Source organism: Mobula birostris, chromosome 28 (genome assembly GCF_030028105.1).
Source record: "Mobula birostris isolate sMobBir1 chromosome 28, sMobBir1.hap1, whole genome shotgun sequence".
Lineage (NCBI taxonomy): Eukaryota > Metazoa > Chordata > Chondrichthyes > Myliobatiformes > Myliobatidae > Mobula > Mobula birostris.
Genome location: NC_092397.1, coordinates 4,805,372 through 4,828,070, shown reverse-complemented (window position 1 = coordinate 4,828,070; position 22,699 = coordinate 4,805,372). Strand labels below are relative to the sequence as shown.

General features: G+C 49.6%; 2 protein-coding genes across 4 annotated transcripts in view; one reads left to right on the top strand and one right to left on the bottom strand.

The window, feature by feature from the left end:
• Nucleotides 1-11,869, bottom strand: part of rnaseh2c (ribonuclease H2, subunit C) — a 515,876-nt gene extending 504,007 nt beyond the window's left edge. The window contains exon 1 of the mRNA XM_072246074.1: nt 11,863-11,869. The gene's annotated coding sequence lies outside the window, so the exon portion shown is untranslated. The remainder of the gene's footprint in view (nt 1-11,862) is intronic.
• The window catches only part of LOC140189330 (neutral alpha-glucosidase AB-like), a 97,029-nt gene continuing 83,948 nt past the window's right edge, over nt 9,619-22,699 (top strand). For all 3 annotated transcript variants that reach the window (XM_072246048.1, XM_072246047.1, XM_072246046.1), the window contains exons 1-3: nt 9,619-9,721; nt 17,190-17,291; nt 22,003-22,111. In XM_072246048.1, the coding sequence (XP_072102149.1) occupies nt 9,693-9,721; nt 17,190-17,291; nt 22,003-22,111 (240 nt within the window). In that variant the 5' untranslated portion in view covers nt 9,619-9,692. The remainder of the gene's footprint in view (nt 9,722-17,189; nt 17,292-22,002; nt 22,112-22,699) is intronic.

Here is a 22,699-nt window from a genome sequence, read left to right as displayed (position 1 = left end):
CCCAACTAGAGGGGTGTAGGTAGAAGTTGAGGAGGGAAGAGATTTGAAAGAGACCAGAGTGGTCAGTTCCATTTCGCAAAGGGAAGTGAGTACCTGCAACGAGCCGCCAGTGGAGGTGGTCGAGACGGCTACAAATACTAAGTTTGGGAGGCATTTAGATAGGTACATAGTGGGAAGGGACATGCAGGGTTGTGGGCCGAATGCAGGCAGCTGGGTAGGCCGAATGACTACTGTAGACGGAGGAATTCGTCCAGCATACGCTGCCCTGTTCTTTTGGTTGACTGTAAATGAACAAAATCAGCACAGACTCCTAGTGAAGATAATGCACTGACTTCACACAAGGCTGTCGACAATTGCATTCTCCAAATCTTCATCTTCATTGTAACATTCAAGGTGATTGTCGGTACCTTCAAGTTCTGCGTAGTGCCTAACTTGTTGAGGAGGTGCAATTGTTTCATTTCCACTCCTGGCTGGTAGTTTTTCTTTTTTTAAAAATATACCTTTTTAACTATTTCCTTGAAACTTCAGCTAATTGGAGCAGTGGTTTAATTGGGCCAAAATCTTTCTGGCATCAACAAGCCTGAAGCCACAGTGAGCAAAACGGTTCTGAATCGTCTTGCTGCTTATTTCCCACCAAAAAAAAAAAAATCACTGCCTTTTGAACACGAAGGTACGCTATTTAAAAACTGTTTGCTCTAAGCTCGGTGTGGTGTCCAGGGGCCACACAAATGCAACACGTCTGACGCTGGGTAGAAACTATTCGGCAACGGTCCCCTGCCCGAAATAAGCAGACATATTGTACCAGATAAACGGAGGGAATCCTGGCTACTTTCACGCTTGGTGTTGGTCTTCAAGAGTCGTCCCAAATAAGCGGCTGCCCCCAATTAACCAGAATCCCCTGCATATTAATCCTGACAAAGCTACAGACAGAATGGTGGATCTGAGTTTCGATTTAGCAGACATTTACATTGATAGGATTATTAATAGGTACAGGGATCTAGTGTGTCTGAATAGATCAAGGAGTAGGGGCACGGTATGATAAGAATGACCCCACCCCCAGTCCAAGAATTGGATTAAAGGGTTTGCATTCCTTAAACAATCTGAATATATTTTTCAGCCCTGCTTCTGCAGATTGACTCACGTCCCATCATGAATGCATGGGCCCTTGCTAGACCTCAAAGTCAAAGTTCACAGTGAATTTTATTGTCAGAGTACATGTATGTCACCATATCCAACCCTGAGATCTATTTTCCTGCGGGCATTCTCAGCAAATCTATAGAACAGTAACTGTAAACAGGATCAGTGGAAGGTCAACCAGAGTGCAGAAGACAACAAACTGTGAAGATCTCTGATAATGATTACTGCTGTCCTACGACACCATTTCACGTAGATGTGCTCAGTGCTGGGGAGGGCTTTACTTGCGATGTACTGGGCCAAATCCACTAGCTTTGTACGATTTGCCGTTCGATGGCATCGGTGTTTCCATACCAGGCTGTGATGCAGCCCGTCAATACACTCAGCACCGCACACCTATAGAAGTTTGTCAAAAGTTTTAGAAGTCGTGTCGAACCTCCGCAGATTCGGAAGGAAGGAGACTTGGTATGGTCCGAGCTGTAATTGTGTCACGCTAACCGGCTTTGGCATTAAATATGTATAGTTTGTACCCACGACCTACCCATGGTACCTTGTCTACTCGCGGGTAGGCTGTGGATACAGGCTTTACACATTCAACGCCAAGGCCAAATTTATTCTTGTGTACACGTCTACACAGATGCTGTGAAAAGTGTACTTGCAACAGCAAGATTAGATAACGCAACATTCCCAAGGAAAACGGTGGATTTATAAAAGGCACTTGGAGTATTGCAGGCAGTTTTGGGCTCCACATCTAAGAAAAGGTGCGCTGGCATTGGAGAGGGTCCAGAGGAGGTTCATGAGAATGATCCCGGGAATGAAAGGGTTAAAGTACGAGGAGCATTTGATGGCTTTGGGCCTGTACTCAAAGGAGTTTAGAAGAATGAGGTGGAATCTCATTTAAACCAATCAAATATTGAAAGGCCTTGATAGAGTGGATGTGGAGAGGATATTTCCTATGGTGGGGGAGTCTAGGACCAGAGGACACAGATACAGTGGTAGTGGAGAGAGTGTCTCCTATAGTGGGGGAGTCTAGGACCAGAGGACACAGATAGAGTGGACGTGGAGAGGATGTTTCCTATAGTGGGAGAGTCTAGGACCAGAGGACACGGATAGAGTGGATGTGGAGAGGATGCTTCCTATAGTGGGGGAGTCTAGGACCAGAGGACACAGATAGAGTGGATGTGGAGAGGATGTTTCCTATAGTGGGGGAGTCTAGGACCAGTGGACACAGAATAGAAGGATATTCTTTTAGAATAGAAATGAGGAGGAATTCCTTCAGCCAGAGGGTGGAGAGTCTGCGGAATTCATTGCCACAGGCGGCTGTGGAGACCAAGTCATTGGGTATGTTTAAAACAGAGGTTGATAGGTTCTTAACTAGTCAGGGTGGCAAAGGTTATGGGGAGAAGGCAGAGAATGGAATTGAGAGGGATAATTAGTCGGCTCTGATGGAATGGCGGAGCAGACTCGATTCCGATTTGGAATCACTTATTTTTCTCGTAGATTGAGACACAGTGAAGGGGTTCAACTGGCTTTGTGCCTCCTGCCTGCAGGAACTCTGACCTGGGGAGCGGTCACCAGCTCTCGTCCACCGACCTCAGTCGTTGCCCACAGGGGTTGCTGCTCTTCGTCCTCAGCGCCTGCCAACCCGACATCCGTCCATGTGGATCACTGGCCTTTGACCACAGAGCCCTCTGACCGCTGGCTGCTGTCCCTGGCACATCATTAACTGCCTCTCATCTGATCAGAGTCAGGTTTAATGTCACCAGCATATGTCATGAAACTTGTTAAATTTGCTGCGGCAATAATAGAAAAAACTGTGTGTGTGTGTGTGTGTGCCTTTTTGAGGCATCACTCCTTGAAGATGTCCTGGATACTACAGAGGCCGGTGCCCATGATGGAGCTGACTGAGTTTACAACTCTCTGCAGCTTATTTCCATCCTGTGCAGTAGCCCCCCACCCATACGGTGATGCAGCCAGTCAGAATGTTCTCCACCGTAGAAATTTGTGTTTTCCGTGACTCCTCAAACACCTGATGAAATATTGCTGCCTTCTTTGTAGCCGAATCTATATTGGGCAACACACACCTAAGTTTCTGGTGAACGCAGCAGGCCAGGCAATATCTTTAGGAAGAGATACAGTCAACGTTTCGGGCCGAGACCCTTCGTGAGGAACGTTGACTGTAAGGCCTGATGAAGGGTCTTGGCCCGATTCGTCAACTGTACCTCTTCCTAGAGGTGCTGCCTGCCCTGCTGCGTTCACCAGCAACTTTGATGTGTGTTGCTTGAAATTCCAGCATCTGCAGATTTCCTCGTGTTTGTGTCAATATGTTGGGGTTAGGTTAGGTCCTGGGAGATGTTGATAGCCAGGAACCTGAATTGTCCCTCATCCCCAACCCAATCCCTAGCTCCCTGCACTGTCCCCAAAACCATCCCTCCTACTGGGGCACGGGCTGCCTTCCAGGGCCCTTTCTCCTGGGCCGGCCTTTCAAGGCGTAGCCCAGTCGAAGATCCTTCCCTTCCCAGGGGTGAGGTCTTTGGAGCTTTTCTGTAGCTCTGGGATGGGGTTGCTAGCCCCCATCCCCTGTGCCGAACCCCTCTCCTCTCGCAGCTGGGCTTAAGACTACCCACGCCGGAGTTAAAACCACCTTCGCAAAGTTAAGAAACAACTGAATCTGAGCTACAGCCTTGATGAGTATCACAGCTCAGTGTCATCCTGGCTTGATGAGCCAATTGGCCCTTCTGCTCCTACGTCTTAAAAGCCAATAAATGGCAGGACCCCGTGGAGCACGGATTTACCGAGGGATCTTGGGCTCCAAATCAGACTCTCATCTTCTTTGGTCAGGGTGTTCAGTACAAGATTGAGCAAGCCTTTGGTTGGGGGTTCTCTGCGGTTCTGGAACGGCATGAAGGCTTTGGAGGAGGCGCGCAAGAGGCTCGCCAGGATGCGGCCTGGATTGGGGAGCGTGAGCTCCTAGGAGAAGCTGGACAAACTTGTTTTCTCCGGAGCGGCGGAGGCCAAGGGGAGAGGGAGAGAGGCGGCGGGGGGGGGGGGAGGTTGGGGCAGGCAAGGAGTGTGCAGGGTGCGAGAAGCCGGGAGGGAGGGGGGAAGGCAGGGAGAGAGGATGGAGGAAAGGCAGGGAGTGGGGAAGGAGAGAGGGGAGGGAGGGAGAGAACGGGCAGATAGGGAGGGGAGGGAAAGTGGGGAGGCAGGGAAAGATGAGGGAGTGAGGAAGGGGAGGGGCAGTGAGTGAGGGGACAGAGTGGGGAGGGAGGGAGACAGGGCAAGATGGGGAGGGAGGGAGAGAATGGGGAGACGGGGGGAGGGAGAGAGTGCGGAGGCAGGGAAAGATGAGGGAGGGAGGGAGCGAGTGAGGAGAGGAAGGGGAGAGGGAGAGAGCGAGGGCAGAGAGTGGGGAGGCAGGGAAAAAGGAGGGAGGGAAAGCAGAGGGTGTGAGCGAAGGTGGAGATAGGAGGGAGGGAAGCAGGAGGAGGGAGTGAGGTGGCAGGACACAACGGGTAGTTGAGGGCTGGCTCTGGAGACTCATCTGACGCTCTTTTGTTTCACAAGTAAACAAAATTTCCATTTGCGTCCTCCGGATTTTAAGAAGCAAGTTCAAGAGGGATTTTGCATTCTACAGCACAGGCCCCTCCTTTGTCTTCTGCCACTGAAATTTTAAAATATTGGAAATCTGAAGTCTAAACCGGAACACCCAGAAAGCTGTGCGGCATCTGTGGAGGAGGAACCATTTCCCTTTCCCTTTCCCCAGTGCCTGCCTTACCTGGGGATGGTCAGAATCCGACTTACTATCACCGGAATGCTGGAATCTACAGGCTGAAAGGGCCAATTCTGCTGCCATGCTTTATGGTCGGGTCCGTGACGATGGGACGAGGCGGAGTAACAGTCCGACATGGACTAGATGGGCCGAAAGGCTTATTTCTGAGGTGGTCTATGACTCTGAGACCAAGATGATATGAAATTAGTCGTTTTGTAACAGCATGTGGTGTCAAGTCAGGTCAAGTTTACTCACAAAATACTCTGCAGATGCTGGGGTCAAAGCGACACTCACAACATGCTGGAGGAACTCAGCAGGTCGGGCAGCATCCTGGCCCAAAACGGCGACTGATCGTTTCCACAGATGCTGCCCGGCCTGCTGAGTCCCTCCAGCATGTTGTAAGTCAAGTTTACTGTCATTTAACTACATACAGTACATGTATATCAGCAAACGAGACAACGTTTCTCCAGACCAGGGTGTACAGCACAGTAGTACACATAACACACACAACAACACCTGGTAATTTAGGAAAATAAGAATTAAATCTACAAACAAATTACGCATAAATAAACAAACTAAAGTCTATAAATATTAAATATTGTGAGGTATGGAACAGATTAACCAATGACACTTCGAATGCAATGCGGCCGGGAGTTCAGAAGCCTAATGGCCTGAGGGAAGAAACTGTTTCCCATCCCGACCGTTCTTGTCTTTGTGTATCGGAGTCTCCTTCCTGAGGGTAGAGAGTCAACGAGGATGCTGGATGGATGTTTTTTTTATATAGGCATCCATTAGTCTCATGAGACCATGGACTTCCAGGGCGCAGGCCTGGGCAAGGTTGTATGGAAGACCGGCAGTTGCCCACGCTGCAAGTCTCCCCTCCACGACACCGATGTTGTCCAAGGGAAGGGCATTAGGACCCATACAGCTTGGCACCAGTGTCGTCGCAGAGCAATGTGTGGTTAAGTGCCTTGCTCAAGGACACAACACGTTCCCTCGGCTGGGGATCGAACTCACGACCTTCAAATCACCAGACGGACACCTTAACCACTTGGCCACGCGCACGCAGGATGGACGGGTGGGATCCTTGATAATACCAAGGGCCCCGTGTACGCAGCGCTCCTGATAAACGTCCCCGATGGATGGTAGGGAGTCCCCCATGATCCTCTCGGCGCAAAGACGCACATACTTGCTTACCGGGTCGGAGGCAGCCGACGGCAGCCCGCCAGAGTCCTCCGTCCTGCGCCAGTCTTTCAAGCTGTCCCGAGGTGTAGCCCACCTTCCTCTCCCAGGGATGAGGTCCTTGGAGCTGGCTGTTGGCGTTTCTGTAACTCCGGGTTTTTTCAGGGATGGGGTGGCTAGCCCCACGCCCAACCCTCCTCCTTCCGCAGCCGGGCTTGGGACCCTCCGTGGCAGAGTTGCAAAGATCATGAATTACAAAAATTATTAAGTAGTGCAAAAAAAAAAGGAATAAGAAGGTAGAGTTAATAGGTTCAGAAATCTGATGGCCGAGGGTAAAGGGCCGTTCCTGGACTGCCGAGTGTGACTTTCAGGCTCCTGTACCCCTCCTTCGATGGGAGTAACAAAAGGGAGGGGGTATTCCTGACCGCGAGGGTCCTCGGTGACGGGCGCGCTGGTCTCCTGAAGGTGCCCTCAACGGTGGGGGTGGGGGTTGTGCCCATCATGGAGTAGGCTGAGTCTCCAGCCCTCTTCCCCCTGCCGTCCTGTGGCATCGGAGACCCCTTACTAGACGGCGATGCGACCAGCCAGGATGCTCTCCAGCGAGGGAGCAGTTTCAAGTTCCCAGGTGCCAATATCTCCGAGGTTGTAACCCGGGCCCAACGTATCCATGCAGCTTCAAAGGTGGCACGACAGCAGCTATATTTCGTTAGGAGTTTGAGGAGGTTTGGTATTTCACCTAAAACACTCAAAAAATCCTACAGATGTACCGTGGAGAGCATTCTGACTGGCTGCATCACTGTCTGGTATGGGGGGGGGAGAGGTGGAAATAATCAGGATCGAAATAAGCTGCAGAGGGTTGTAAACTCAGTCAGCTCCATCATGGGCACCGGCCTCAGTAGTATCCAGGACATCTCCAAGAAGCGATGCCTCAGAAAGGCAGCGTCCATCATTAAGGACCCCCATCACCCAGGACATGCCCTCTTCTCATTGCTACCATCGGGGAGGAGGTACAGGAGCCTGAAGACATACACTCGATGATTCAGGAACAGCTTCTTCCCCTCCGCCATCCGATTTCTGAATGGACATTGAACCCATGAACGATGCCCACTACTTTTTTATTTCTATTTTTGCGTGACTTATTTAACTTCTTTTAGGCATCCGTTAGTCTTGCGAGACCATGGATCTGCGCCTGGAAAGTCTTCACTCTCCAGTGCGCAGGCCTGGGCAAGGTTGTATGGAAGATCGGCGGTTGCCCATGTTGCAAGTCTCCCCTCTCCACGACACCGATGTTGTCCAAGGGAAGGGCATTAGGACCCATACAGCTTGGCACCAGTGTCGTTGCAGAGCAAACTAGCAAATGCCTTAACCACTTGGCCATGTGCCCACTATTTAACTTTCTTATATACACATACACACTGCAATTCATGTTTTTTCCTATAATTAGTATTGCACTGTACCTGCAAAGACAACAAATTTCATGCCGTATGCTGGTGATATTAAGTCTCATTCTGAGCTGTTTACCCATTAACCCCTTGCTGAGGAGGACTGTTACACACTCTCTTTTATTACAAGCTTCAGATGCCAAAGTTTCTGCCAATTTTGCACAAACATTGGCTTGCAAGTTAAAACTTAAACCTTGGGCAAACATATCTAAGCAGAGGAGAATCTGCGCATGCTGGATACCTTGACTGACTAACACACACACACACACACACACACACACACACACACTGTGCTGGAGGAACTCAGCAGGTCAGGCAGCATCTGTGAAAGGGAATAAACAGTTGAGTGACATTTTGGGCTGAGACCCTTCATCAGACCTGGGGGAAAGAAAGGGGGCAGAAGCCAAAATAAGAATTAACCAGAGCTCTCTACAAAGTACCCAGGACATCTTCAGGGAGTGGTGTCTCAGAAAGGCAGCATCCATTATAAAGGACCTCCAGTACCCAGGGCATGTCCTTTTCTCACTGTTACCATCAGGTACAGAAGCCTGAAGGCCCACCTCATTTTTTAAAAAAATTACAGTATTTCTGTTTTTGCATGTTTAAAAAAATCTATTCAATATATGTAATTGATTTACTTGTGTATTTATTATTATGTTTTATTTTTATTTATTATTTTTTCTCTGTGTGCTAGTTGATTATGTTTTGCATTGAACTGCTGCTGCTAAATTAAACAAATTTCATGTCACATGCCGGTGATAATAAACCTGATTCTGATTGAGAGGAAACAACAGGAATTCTGCAGATGCTGGAAATTCAAGCAACACACATCAAAGTTGCTGGTGAACGCAGCAGGCCAGGCAGCATCTGTAGGAAGAGGTACAGTCGACGTTTCGGGCCGAGACTCTTCGTCAGGACTAACTGAAGGAAGAGTGAGTAAGGGATTTGGAAGTTGGAGGGGGAGGGGGAGATCCAAAATGATAGGAGAAGACAGGAGGGGGAGGAATGGAGCCAAGAGCTGGACAGGTGATAGGCAAAAGGGGATACGAGAGGATCATGGGACAGGAGGTCCGGGAAGAAAGACAAGGGGGGAGGGGACCCAGAGGATGGTTTATTAACTTTGCCTCCAACTTTCACCCTGCCCTCAAGTTTACCTGGTAAGATGAAGCCACACTCAGGTTAGAGGAACAACACCTTATATTCCGTCTGGGTAGCCTCCAACCTGATGGCATGAACATCGACTTCTCTAACTTCCGCTAATGCCCCACCTCCCCCTCGTACCCCATCTGTTACTTATTTTTATACACACATTCTTTCTCTCACTCTCCTTTTTCTCCCTCTGTCCCTCTGAATATACCTCTTGCCCATCCTCTGGGTCCCCCTCCCCCTCCAACTTTCAAATCTGTTACTCACTCTTCCTTCAGTTAGTCCTGACGAAGGGTCTCGGCCTGAAACGTCGACTGCACCTCTTCCTAGAGATGCTGCCTGGCCTGCTATGTTCACCAGCAACTTTTATGTGTGTTGTCTGATTGAGAGGAGATTTGATAGAGGTATATAAAATTATCAGGGGTATAGATAAGGTGAATGCAAGCAGGCTTTTTTTTTGGGTCATGGGTTAAGGGTGAAAGACGAAATATTTAAGAGGAATAATGAGGAGGAAATTTTTCACTCATAGAGGGTGGACGAGCTGCCTGCGGAAGCGGTGGATGAAGGTTCGATTTCAATTTAAGAGAAGTTTGGAAAGGTATGGTAGGGATTTGGGGGGCTATGGTCCAGGTGCAGGTCGATGGAGTAGCAGATTATAGTCGGACACGGACTAGAGGGGCTGAAGGGCCGGCTTCTATGATAAAAGTGGAAAGTGCATACAGTAATCCAAACCATATCTGCCAATCAAACTCGGGTTGACCCCGGGCTGTCAATCAGTCTCAGGTTGACAACCGGCTTGTCAATCATTAACCCACGCCCCTGGCAACGCGCAAAGGGCCACCCCCCCCCCACCCCCGTGCGACTCCGACCAATCAGCGGACGCTGACGTGTCGGCGCTGAGATGCCGAGCGAGGGAGACAGTGGGAGGTTGGGGGGGCGTGGCCCGGCCGGCGCGCGGCTGACGCTCAGGTGCGCGCCGACGTCACGCGGAGCGGCTTCGAGTGTCGGGGCCCAAGATGGCGGCGCTGGCGGGAGGGCGGCTGAGGTAAAGCGGCCTCGGGTGGTCGGGGAGGGCGGCCGCGGGGCTCGTTGACGCTTCGGGCTCGGGAACCGGGGGCCGGAGGGGTGGATGCAGCCCCCTTGCATCGCGTGGGCCTGAGTCCAGGGTCGGGGTGGCCCCGTGAGTGCCCGCTTTGATTGCACCTGATGGGGGCCTGGGGGATGCGGCTTCCTGTCCCGCCCGGGAGTCTCTGGCCTTCCCTTGAGCTCCCGGCACCCCCTCAGGCTCTTTCCCCACACCTCCTCTCACCGGAGGGATGGAGGCCGCGGGCTTCATCCTGAGGCCCCATTTAGAGTTGACTGCTGGGGAGGTGGGTGAACAAAACGGACCCTGCGCCGGGTGATTTGCTCCGAGTTGCTCCTTATTCCGGTTTCCAAAGCTCTTGCATCGGTCCACTCGCCCACACTTACCGAGAAGTTTAGGTGGGAGGGGTTATGGAGCGCCATGGTCCCAAGTGCTGCTCGATGGGACTAGATAGCACGAACTAGATGGGCCGAAGGGGCTGTAGTGCCCTGCAACTCGTTTCTACTTCTGAAAGTTGGATGTTTTGAGCCCCCACCCCCACTTCAAAGAGACGATGGCTGTGCACTGAAGTAGATAGGATTTATTCCTTGGCAGCTGCAGGTGGCCTCAATCAGTTAGTCATAGTCAGACTTTATTGTTCCCGGGGGAAATTGGTTTTTGTTACAGTTGCACCATAAATAATTAAATAGTAATAGAACCATAAATAATTAAATAGTAATATGTAAATTATGGCAGGAAATAAGTCCAGGGCCAGCCTATTGGCTCAGGGTGTCTGACCCTCCAAGGGAGGAGTTGTAAAGTTTGATGGTCACAGGCAGGAATGACTTCCTATGATGCTCTGTGCTGCATCTCGGTGGAATGAGTCTCTGGCTGAATGTACTCCTGTGCCCACCCAGTACGTTATGTAGTGGATGGGAGACATTGTCCAAGATGGCATGCAACTTAGACAGCATCCTCTTTTCAGACACCACCGTCAGAGAGTCCAGTTCCATCCCCACAACATCACTGGCCTTACGAATGAGTTTGTTGATTCTGTTGGTGTCTGCTACCCTCAGCCTGCTGCCCCAGCACACAACAGCAAACATGATCGCATTGGCCACCACAGACTCATAGAACATCCTCAGTATCGTCCGGCAGATGTTAAAGGACCTCAGTCTTCTCAGGAAATAGAGACGGCTCTGTCCCTTCTTGTAGACGGCCTCAGTGTTCTTTGACCAGTCCAGTTTATTGTCAATTCGTATCCCCAGGTATTTGTAATCCTCCACTATGTCCACACTGACCCCCTGGATGAAAACAGGTGTCACCGTTACCTTAACTCTCCTCAGGTCTACCACCAGCTCCTTAGTTTTTTTCACATTAAGCTGCAGATAATTCTGCTCACACCATGTGACAAAGTTTATTGTAATGTGCCATGAAGTTCCTTGCTCGTATGAAGCTCAGAAAAAAACGGTGTACATCAGTGTACTTAACAGAGGTAGAGCACCTCTTGTCCTTACCCACCATCTCCACATCCACCACATTATCCCCCACAGCTTCAGCCATCTCCAGAGGGATCCTACCACTAAATGTATCTTTACCCCCCCCCACCCCCCTTGCTTCTGGGCTTTCCGCAGGGATCGCACCCTGTGAAATCCCCATGTCTGTTCTTTCCTCCCTCAGTGCTACACCTGCCCCAACACCTCCTCCCTCACCTCTATTCAAGGCCCTAAACAGTCCTTCCAGGTGAGGCTGTGCCTCACCTGTGAATCTGTTGAGGTCCTCTATTGAGTCCTCCTCTACATTGTTAAGACACTTTGTAAAGTGGGAGGGGGGGGCTCTTCGTCGGGTGCCTCCACTCTGTCCGCCACAAGTGGGACTTCCCGGTGGCCAAATGTTTTAGTTCCCATTCCGACATGTTGGTCCATGACCTCCTCTTGTGCTAAGATGAGGCCACCCTCAGGGCAGAGGAGCAACACCTTGTATTGCGTTTGGGTAGCCTCCAACCCGATGGCATGAACATCGATTTCTCCTTCCGGAGGAAAAAAGAATCACCTCCCTCTCCCCTCTTCCTCTCATCCCTACTCTAGCCTCTTATCTCCTCTCACCTGCCTTTCTCCTATCCACTCTCCGCTCCCATCAGATTCCTTCCTCACCAGCCCTTTATTTTTCCTGGCCTCACCTGTCAGCTTCCAGCTATCCTCCTTCCCCTCGCCCCCAACTTTTTATTCTGACATCTTCTCCCTTCCTGTTCAGTCCTGTAAAGGGTCTCAGCCCAAAATGTTGACTGTTTATTCATTTCAATAGATGCTGCCTGACCTGCTGAGTTCCTCCAGCATTGTGTGTGTGTGTGTGTGTGTGTGTGTGTGTGTGTGTTGCTCTGGATTTCCAAATCTCTTGTGTTTATGATGTAAATCATAATCAGGTTTAATATCACTGACATAGGTCATGAAATTTGTTTTAACTTTGCGGCAGCAGTACTATGCAATACATGATAATAGAGAAAAAAACGGAATCAAGTAAATCTATATATAAAATAGTTAAACCAGTAGTGTAAAAATAGAAATAAAAAAAGTAGTGAGGTTGTGTTCATGGGTTCAATGTCCATTCATGAATCGGATGGCAGAGGGGAAGAAGCTGTTCCTGAATCGTTGAGGGTGTGTCTTCAGGCTCCTGTACCTCCTTCCCGATGGTAGCAATGAGAAGAGGGCATGTCCTGGGTGATGGGGGTCCTTAATGATGGATGCCGCCTTTCTGAGGCATGGCCTTTTGAAGATATGCTGGATACTGTGGAGACTGGTGCCCCTGATGGAGCTGACTGAGTTTACACGTTTCTGCAGCTTACTTTGATCCTGTGCAGTGGACCCCACCAGTATCAGACCATATCAGATGCTGGAGCCTGGAGCAAAGCACAAAAAGCTGGAGGAACTCAGCAGGTCAGTCAGCACCTATGGATGTGGATGGAAATGGGCCATTAAGGTTTCAGGTTAAAATCCTCCTGGACCAGGTGAAGGGTCTTGACCTGAAACACTGTGGTTTCCCTCTAAAGATGCTGCCTGACCTGCTGAGTTCCTCCATTCTGTCTTGCTTCAGTATGCGGTTCTGTGCAAGAGCCTTAGGCACATGTACGTTTGTGTGTGTGTATCCTGTGTTTGTCAACGTGGGGTGGAGAACAAATTTGTAAATCTGGCGGGAGCAAAGGATGTTGGGAATGCTGTGGGACAGATGGCAGAGAAGGAGTGTCGGGTGGCACGGGTGCAGACACACCCAGCCCTGAGGCACCAGGCAAGGTCATTTGATTCCAAACAATTGGTTTATTGATCAGTACAGAATATCTCTCTGGTGCTTCCTGCTCCTTCCCCTCTCCCTAACTATAGTTCCCCTTCCCACTCCCAGTCCACAAGAGAGACTCTATCAAAATCTGTTTTATCATCAATCACAGATGTCTTGAAATGTGGTTTGTGGCAGTGCGGTGCAGTACATAAAATTATTACAGTACTTGTTATATAATCAGTCACCGTAGTTTAAAAAAATATATATATGTGTGCCGAAGACTTTTGCACAATACTGTATGTCAGATAGTTTTGTCATTATTGATGTGATATGTTTATTTTTGCTGTTTGCAAATCAGCTGCTCTACTTCCTACATTGTAATTTAGGAAACGTGGCTCTAAAAGGCTTTAGCTCTTCCTGAGGTTGTGTAAACAAGAGCAGATAGAAAACAGTACCGGGCCTTCAGCCCATCAATCTCGCCCTTCCTTTCTACATAGTCCATAAACCTCCATTTTTATTTAATCCATGTCTCTTTCGCAGTCCGTTGCTTGGTAATGTGTGGTATTGCGTAGGCGATCATGGTCCTCGACCATGTTTGTTCTTGGCAAAATCTTTCTGCAGAAGTGGCTTGCCATTGCCGTCTTCTGGTCCGTGTCTGTACAAGACAGGTGACCCCAGCCATTATCAATACTTCTCAGAGATTGTCTAGCCTGGCGTCAGTGGCCGCATAACCGGGAATTGTGATGTGCACCGGCTGCTCGTATGACCATCCACCACCTGCCCCCATGGCTTCACGTGACTTTGAATCGGGGGGCGGGGGGCGGGCACTAGACCTTGTCCAAAGGTGACCTGCAGGCTAGCGGAGGGAAGGTGTTTCTTGCACCTCCTTTGGTAGAGACGTATCTCCACCCCGACACCCAAGTCTATCTAAGAGTCTCTTAAAGGTCTGAATGTAGCAGCCTCACCATATGAATTATGGTGTAGCACCACCATATGAATTAATTTATTTAGAGATACTGTGTGGAACAAGCCCTTCCTGCCTCTCGAGCCGTGCTGCCCTGGAACGCACCTATTTAACACTAGCCTAATTACAGGACAGGTTGACCTCCGAACTGGCACATCATTGAACTGTGGAAGGAGACCCACACAGTCACGGGGAGAACATACAGCCTCCTTACAGACGGCGGAGGAATTGAACCCGGGCAGCTGGCGCTGCAATAACATTACGTCTGCCGTCCCACCCCGTCTGTTATAATAACACACGTTATCCCCGTGGGTCTGAGAAAGAAACAAATTGGTCAACAGGTCACGCAGCAGCTGCGGAGAGAGAAACATAGAAAATAGGTGCAAGAGTAGGCCACTCAGACCTTCGAGCCTGCACCGCCATTCAGTACGATCATGGCTGATCATCCAACTCAGAACCCTGTCCCTGCCTTCTCTCCATACCCCCTGATCCCTTTAGCCACAAGGGCCATATCGAAATCCTTAAATATAGCCAATGAACTGGCCTCAACTGTTTCCTGTGGCAGAGAATTCCACAGATTCACCACTCTCTGTGTGAAGAAGTTCTTCCTCATCTCGGTCCTAAAAGGCTTCCCCTTTATCCTCAAACTGTGACCCCTCGTTCTGGACTTCCCCAACTTTGGGAACAATCTTCCTGCATCTAGCCTGTCCAATCCCTTTAGAATTTTATACGTTTCAATCAGATCCCCCCTCAATCTTCTAAATTCCAGCGGGTATAAACCTAGTTGATCCAGCCTTTCTTTATATGAAAGTCCTGCCATCCCAGGAATCAATCTGGTGAACCTTCTTTGTACTCCTCTGTGGCAAGAATGTCTTTCCTCAGATTAGGGGACCAAAACTGCACACAATACTCCAGGTGTGGTCTCACCAAGGCCTTGTACAACTGCAGTAGTACCTCCCTGCACCTGTACTCAAATCTTCTGCTATGAATGTCAGCATACCATTCGCCTTTTTCACCACCTGCTGTACCTGCATGCCCACTTTCAATGACTGGTGTACAATGACACCCACACTGGGTTAAGACTTCTACAGATGCTGCCTGACCTGAGTGTTCCTGACATTTTCTTCCAGATATCGCCACAACGGCTCTCCTGTCGGGTCAGCTCCAGGCAATGACATCAGTGAGCACTTCTGAAGCTGTGAATTCCGTGTAGAAGGGGCTGAGGACTTATTTTGGGGGGAAGCTTCCACTAATGTTTTTCTCATGACTCCGGAGGTAGAACATTCCCCTTTACTTGAGGAGGTTGTTCACCCCATTAATATCATTGTGGCTCCCAGAAGCTACGCTCCCCTCATTGCTGCCTTACAGGCCCTTCAGCTCGCGGGTGGTGAGAGTGTGGAACGAGCTGCCAGCGCAAGAGGTGCGCGCGAGCTCGATTTCAACGTCTTAGAGAAGTTTAGATAGGTACATGGGTAGCAGGGGTACGGAGGGCTCTGATCCCGGTGTGGGTCGATGGGAGTAGGCAGTTTTAAGTGGTTTTGGCACGGACTAGATGGGCTGAAGGGCCTATTTCTGTGCTGTACTTCTCTCTGACACACGAACACAGCCAAACAAAACAGCGTTCTTCTGAGGCCTAGTACCAACAGTCACACACAGCACATTTGGAACGTACAGTTACAGTAGCAGAAAGCATACAGTCTGTCTCTATCACCACCCCGGCAGCACGTTCCATGTACCCACCACTTTGTATAATAAAAAACCTAGCTCTGACTTTCCTCCAGTCACCTTAAAGTCATGTCCCCTTGTATAAGTCATTTCTGACCTGTAAAAAGGTCTCTGCCTGCCCGCTTTATCTATGCCACTTATCGCCTGTACACCTCCACAACTTATTCTCTCTTATGTGCCATCCACTCCCTGTTGCTCCTCCTTTCCACTTACACCAGGAGTAAGTACTCGTGTGCCAGCAGCGTTGGAGGAAACCATAATTCTATGAGGGAGCTTGCATAGTCACAGGGAAACATTTAAACGTCATGCAGGCGGTGCCTGGAGTCAGGACTGAATCCATTTTGCTGACTGCTCCCTCATTGTGGCATCAAAATGGTGCCAGAAGATTACCACCACCCCTAAGCAGATTGGGGTCAGAATCAGGTTTAATATCACTGATGTGTGCGTGTTGGGAAATTTGTTGTTTTGCAACAGCAGTGCTGTGGAATATATTGAGCCATTTACCAAAGGTTCCAATAAGTACTACAGAAAGAGAGCAGAATTGTTCAAGGTTCATTGACTGTTCAGAAATCTGAGGGAGGAGGGAAGAAGCTATTCCTGCGTGGCTTCAGGTTTCCGTACCCCCTCCCTGATGGTGGCAATGAGGAGAGGGCACGCCCTGGGTGACAGGAGTCCTTAACGGTGGATGCGGCCTCTTTGTCACATTGCTTTTTGAAGGTGTCCGCGGTGCTGGGGAGGCGAGTGCCCACGATGGAACTGGCTGAGGTTGCAACCCTCTGCTGCTTTTTTCCAATCCTGTGCGGTGGCCCCTCCGTACCAGACTGTGATGCAGCCAGTCAGAATGCTCCTCATGGTACCCTGACAGGTGTCGACACTCGGGAACTTGAAGCAGAGTCTCTGCTCTCTGTTGGCCTTCTCTAAGTGTACTAACCCTTCAGGTTCCCCCTTGATTTTGTGCTCTTATCACAAGCCCTGTGGGAATGTGACTCTTGGGTATTTGAGATGGGATGGGGGTGCAGAGGGAGCCACTCTTCAAGCCCATCATCCCTAATTGGGCAAAGGCCGGTAATAGCAGCACACCTGAGTCCTGGAACTCAGCAGGCCAGGTCGCATCCACGGATAGGAGTAAACGGTCGACTCCCAGTGAAGGGTCACGGGCCCAAAATGTAAGACTGTTTACTTTTTTACATAGATCTGCCTGACTTGTTCAATTCCTCCAGCATTTTGTGTCTGTTGCTTTGGAGAGTTTCTCCTCTGTCCTGGGCCAGTCTTTCAAGTTGTCCCCAGGTGTAGCCCAGAGATAAGATCTTTGGAGCTTCTGTTGGCGTTTCTGTAGCTCTGGGTTTTTACGGATTTGGGATTTCTGGCTCCGTGCCCAACCCTCCTCCTTTCACAGCCGGGCTTGAGACCGTCCGCAGCTGAGTTAACAGAGGAAAGACTGTCATCATCTTGCACTGTATGGTCTAATTTTTAAACTTGTCTCCCTTTCAGCCTCCGGCGGGTACTCCTGGCTTGGGTGACTCTTTATATTGCTACGACAGAAGCTGTGGACAGGAGTAACTTTAAAACCTGTGAACAAAGTTCATTCTGCAGGTGAGTGCAGAGTAAATCCACCTAGGAACCGAGTTTCTCTCTTGAATTATTTATTGTTCTCTTTGGGCGCTGCGGTAGCAAAACAGCGTGACGCTAGTGTGGCTCGGGTTTTCAGCGAGAAGTCTGTATGCGTCCTCCCTGTGGAATGGAGTCTGTGTGCGTCCTCCCTGTGGAATGGAGGCTGTGTGCGTCCTCCCTGTGGAATGGAGTCTGTGTGCGTCCTCCCTGTGGAATGGAGTCTGTGTGCGTCCTCCCTGTGGAATGGAGTCTGTGTGCGTCCTCCCTGTGGAATGGAGTCTGTGTGCGTCCTCCCTGTGGAATGGAGTCTGTGTGCGTCCTCCCTGTGGAATGGAGTCTGTGTGCGTCCTCCCTGTGGAATGGAGTCTGTGTGCGTCCTCCCTGTGGAATGGAGTCTGTGTGCGTCCTCCCTGTGGAATGGAGTCTGTGTGCGTCCTCCCTGTGGAATGCATGGGTTTCTCTCCAGGTATTCCAGTTTCCTCTCGCAGTCCAAAGACACGGTGTTTGGTAGGTTAATTGGTCATTGTAAATTGCCACATAATTAGCCTAGGTTTATATTAGGGGTTGCTGTGTGGTGCGGCTCGAAGGGCCTATTCCACACTATCCCAATGAAATAAATGATGCAAGCTTTCCGCAGCTCGGTCTCCACATTTTTGACAGCAGTAACTAGATAAACTTTCACATCTCCCAGTGAAAGGCCCGTGTACCTGTGACGTAGAGCGCCCGGTAAACGCACTCCTTACATGCATTCACTCCCTCTCACACAAGCATTGCACTGTCATCCTGCTGTTGTTGTGCTGAGTGTTCGCGCTTCCCTGGTATATTCTCATAATGGGTCCTAAAGTGTTGGCTGTACGGTGCCTTTCCTGCCCTACACGGTGGGACATTCCATTTCCTTAGTAATGGGGATGTGCAAAAATGTGTATATGTTGTTTGTATACTGTATTTAAGGGAGATGCTTCTATTTATTTTGTAATATGTATAGAGGGAAGTCCCTTTTAGAATGGAAATGAGGAGGAATTTCTTTAGCCAGAAGGTAGGAATCTGTGGAATTTGTTGCCACAGATGGCTGTTGAGGCCAAGTCATTGGGTATATGTAAAGCGGAGTTTGACAGGTTCCTGATTAGTCAAGGCGTCAAAGGTAGGAGAATGGGGTTGAGAGGGATAATAAATCAGCCCTGATGGATTGGTGAAGCAGATTCGATGGGCCAAATAGCCTAATTATGGAGAGAGCGAGGATGGTTAGCTCTGGAATTCTCTTCTGAGGACTGAGGCTGGATCTTTAGCTGTGTTTAATGACACCTGTCGATATATTTTAGAAAAATTGGGGAACTGAGAGCTTTGGTGACCTGAAGAGGGGTTGAGTGTTGGAGGGTATACTAGCTGTCATTATTTGACGGGGCAGGCTTGATGGGGATAAGTGGCCTTCACCTGTTTTTTGTGTGCATTTAAACAAGGTTCTGGTCTCAGCTACATGTGCCGAGTAATTTGGGTAGGTGACCGTCCTGTCCTGAAAGGGCTGGCGTTCTCTACCAGCAGCCCTTCCCCGCTTCCAGTTTGTCTGTTCATATACTTATTCAGAGCAGGGGTTCCCAACTTGAGCCATGGACCCCTGCGATTAACCAAGGGGCCCCTGAACCCCAGGTTGGGAACTCCTCATTTAGATATACGGGGCCCAGCGAGCCGCACCACCCAGCAACCCAGTGATTTAACCTTGACCTAATCACAGGACTATCTACAATGACCAATTAACCTACTAAATGCAGTCTTTGGACCATGGGATGAAACTCGTGTACACACAGGACGAATGTACAAACGTTGTTACAGGAAAGGCTGGAGCTGAACTCCAAACACAAACTCCTTGAGCTGTAACAGCATCGCGCAAAATGCAACTACTGTTGCCCCTTGGCTCCTTGTCACCCTCCAGACCAGTTCCATTATCCATCTGAATCTTGGCCATGATCATTGTTAGTCTTTCAACCCTTGTGCTCGTTCGTTCATTCCATGCCGTATTGTATGACGTGGCCGGTCCTAATCATGATCATGGTTTGATGAAGCCACACTCAGGTTGGAGGAACAACGCCTTATATTCCATCTGGGTAGCCTCCAACCTGATGGCATGAACATTGACTTCTCCAACTTCCGTTAATGCCCCTCCTCCCCTTCGTACCCCATCCGTTATTTATTTATTCTTTTTCTCTCTCTCTCCTTTTTCTCCCTCTGTCCCTCTCACTATACTCTTTGCCCATCTCCCCCTTTGTTTCTCCCTAGGCCTCCCGTCCAATTATCCTCTCATATCCCTTTTGCCAATCAACCGTCCAGCTCTTGGCTCCATCCCTCCCCCTCCTGTCTTCTCCTATCATTTCGGACCTCCCCCTCCCACTTTCAAATCTCTTACTAGCTCTTCTTTCAGTTAGTCCTGACGAAGGGTCTCGGCACGAAACGTCGACTGTACCTCTTCCTAGAGATGCTGCCTGGCCTGCTGCGTTCACCAGCAACTTTTATCTGTGTTGCTTGGTCTTTCTACGATTGTTCTTTGGCAAATTTTTCTACAGAAATGGTTTGCCACCACCGCCTACTGGATAATATCTTTGCAAGACTGGTGACCCCCAACCATTATCAATACCCTTCAGTGATCACATAATGAGGACTTGTGATGTGCACTGGCTGCTCATACCTGCTCCCGTGGCTTCTCCGATTGGGGCTAAGCAGGTGCTAGACCTTGCCCAAGGGTGACCTACAGGCTAGTGGAGGGAAGGTGCACCTTACACCTCCTTTGGTAGAGACGTACCTCCATCTCACCCTTGTGCTCACTGACCTGAATTGCAACCCCTCTTGTTTTATTATTCTTTCCCTTCTAAGGTTTCTTCCTGGGACTCCGTCTGTCCCCGTCTCCACGGTCTGCCCGTCAAGATCCTCCTCCCTGCGTGCACACTCCCTGCTCAACTTCTTGCAGCCATTCCCACCTTCTGCCTGGCCATTGGATTCTGGAGTTACTTGCTAGATTTCTTCCTTTATGTTATGTCAGAGATACAGCAGGGTAACAGGGCCTTCTGGCCCAGCGACCTCACACTACACACGTGACTGATCAGCCTCCGAACCAGTACGACTCTGGGATGTGGGAGGAGCCCAGAGCACCCGGAGGAAGCCTGCAGAGTCAGGGAGAGAAAATGTACACCCTCCTTATGGACAGTGGTGGGGTTGAACCTGGGTGGCTGGCTCCATAGTAGTGTTACACTAACTGCTATGCTACATACCACTCGTACTGTACCGTACTGATTTCCTCCCCTCTTCTTGTTAATACCAACCTCAAAGTAAATTTATTATCAAAGTACATACATAAAAACATAGAAAACCTACAGCACAATACAGGCCCTTCGGCCCACAAATCTGTGCTGAACACGCCCTTACCTTAGAACTACCTAGGCTTACCCCTAGCCCTCTATTTTTCTAAGCTCCATGTACCTATCCAAGAGTCTCTTAAAAGACCCTAACATTTCCGCCTCCACCGCCGCCGCCGGTAGCCCGTTCCACGCACTCACCACTCTCTGCGCAAAAAAAAAACTTAACCCTGACATCTCCTGTGTACCTATTTCCAAGCACCTTAAAACTATGTCCTCTCATGCGAGCCATTTGGGAAAAAGCTTCTGACTATCCACACAATCAATGCTTCTCATTATCTTGTACACCTCTTATCAGGTCATCTCTCATCCTCTGTTGCTCCAAGGAGAAAAGGCCGAGTTCACTCAACCTATTCTCATAAGGCATGCTCCCCAATCCAGGCAACATCCTTGCAAATCTCCTCTGCACCCTTTCTATGGTTTCCATGTCCTCCCTGTAGTGAAGGGACCGGAATTGAGCACAGTACTCCAAGTGGGGTCTGACCAGGGTCCTGTATAGCTGCAACAATACCTCTCGGCTCCTAAACTCAACCCCACAGTTGATGAAGGCCAATGCCCTGTATGCCTTCTTAACCACACAGTCAACTCGTGTAGCAGCTTTGAGTGTCCTATGTCCTAGGACCCTAAGATCCCTTTGATCCTCCACACTGCCAAGAGTCTTACTATTAATGCTATATTCTGCAATCATATTTGACCTACCAGAATGAACCACCTCACACTTATCTGGATTGAACTCCATCTGCCATCCACCCTCTCAACCAGTGGTACGAGTAGTCGTTACAAACTGGGGTCTTCCTTGGTTGCAGTGGATGCCCGTGACGTTTTCTGTGCCTTGTCGTGCCCTTCACTCTCCATGGAACGTTGCAGAACAGTCTTCCTGGCCGTTGGATTTCACTGGGAATCTCATCCGCCCAGTCCGCACGGAGCTGACTTCGCCTGCTAGCACGGGCACGTCCCTGTCTCACCGGGGTACGAGGCCCGCCGGCTACCCTCGCCCGGTTTAGCCCACTTGTCGAAGCGGTGTACTGGGGTGTGGCTGCTGTTGCATGCAAACAGCTACTTGGAGCCACAGGTGAGAGTCGAGTGTGCGGTGGGGTCCGAAGGTGAGTGAGCGGCCTTGGAATGGACACGACGAGCCCTCTACCTGGACACCCCGGACACCCCAAATAAAAAAAAGTACATAAATACGTAAATTGATGCATCTTGTTGTAGAGACAGAGACCAAAATGGGTTGAGATACCTGACAGTTTCTGGTGCTCGATAATGAGGCCTTTCTTTTCCATCCTTTCCAGGCGGCAGAGGAACATTAAGCCAGAAAATTCTCCCTATCGAGCGCTGCTCAACTCCTTGGAGGTGTCTGAGAAAAACATCAAGCTGCAGATAATTAATGAAGTCAGTAAGGTGAGTGCTTATGCAGAGCGTGGATAAAGCAAGCCACGTCAAGATTCTGGGATTTGTAAGACTGGGGGTGTGGGGGGGGGAACACGTAGCATTGGTGCCACGATAGCATTATAGTTAGTGCGAGGTGACGGAGTTTGGAATTCAGTTCCGGCGTCTTCTGTAAGAAATTTTGTGCATCCTTCTCGCGCACCTGTGGATTTCCTCCGGGTAATTGGGTCATTGTAAATTGCTGTGAGATTAGACTAGGCGTTAAATCAGTGAGGTGCTGGGGGGCAACTCAGTGGGCTGGTATCTCCTATTTAATACCGTAAATTCCAGAGTATAAGCCGACCCCCCCCCCCCCCATTTTCAAGGTTAAAAAAGTGACTTTTTCATGTTACCTTTGTATAAGCCGACCCCTTTTGTAGAGGTTTTGGACCAGGGAGGGAAGTTTTGGATTAGGTTCCCAATGGTAAAGAATCCTCTGAAATGTAACCCCCATGAAACCATTTAACGCCCATCGTAATCTCGTTAAAACATAACCCAGGATGGTGGGATCAGTACGTGTTCTCAGTATTGAGTTTGTGACCACCATGTACAAAAGATTAA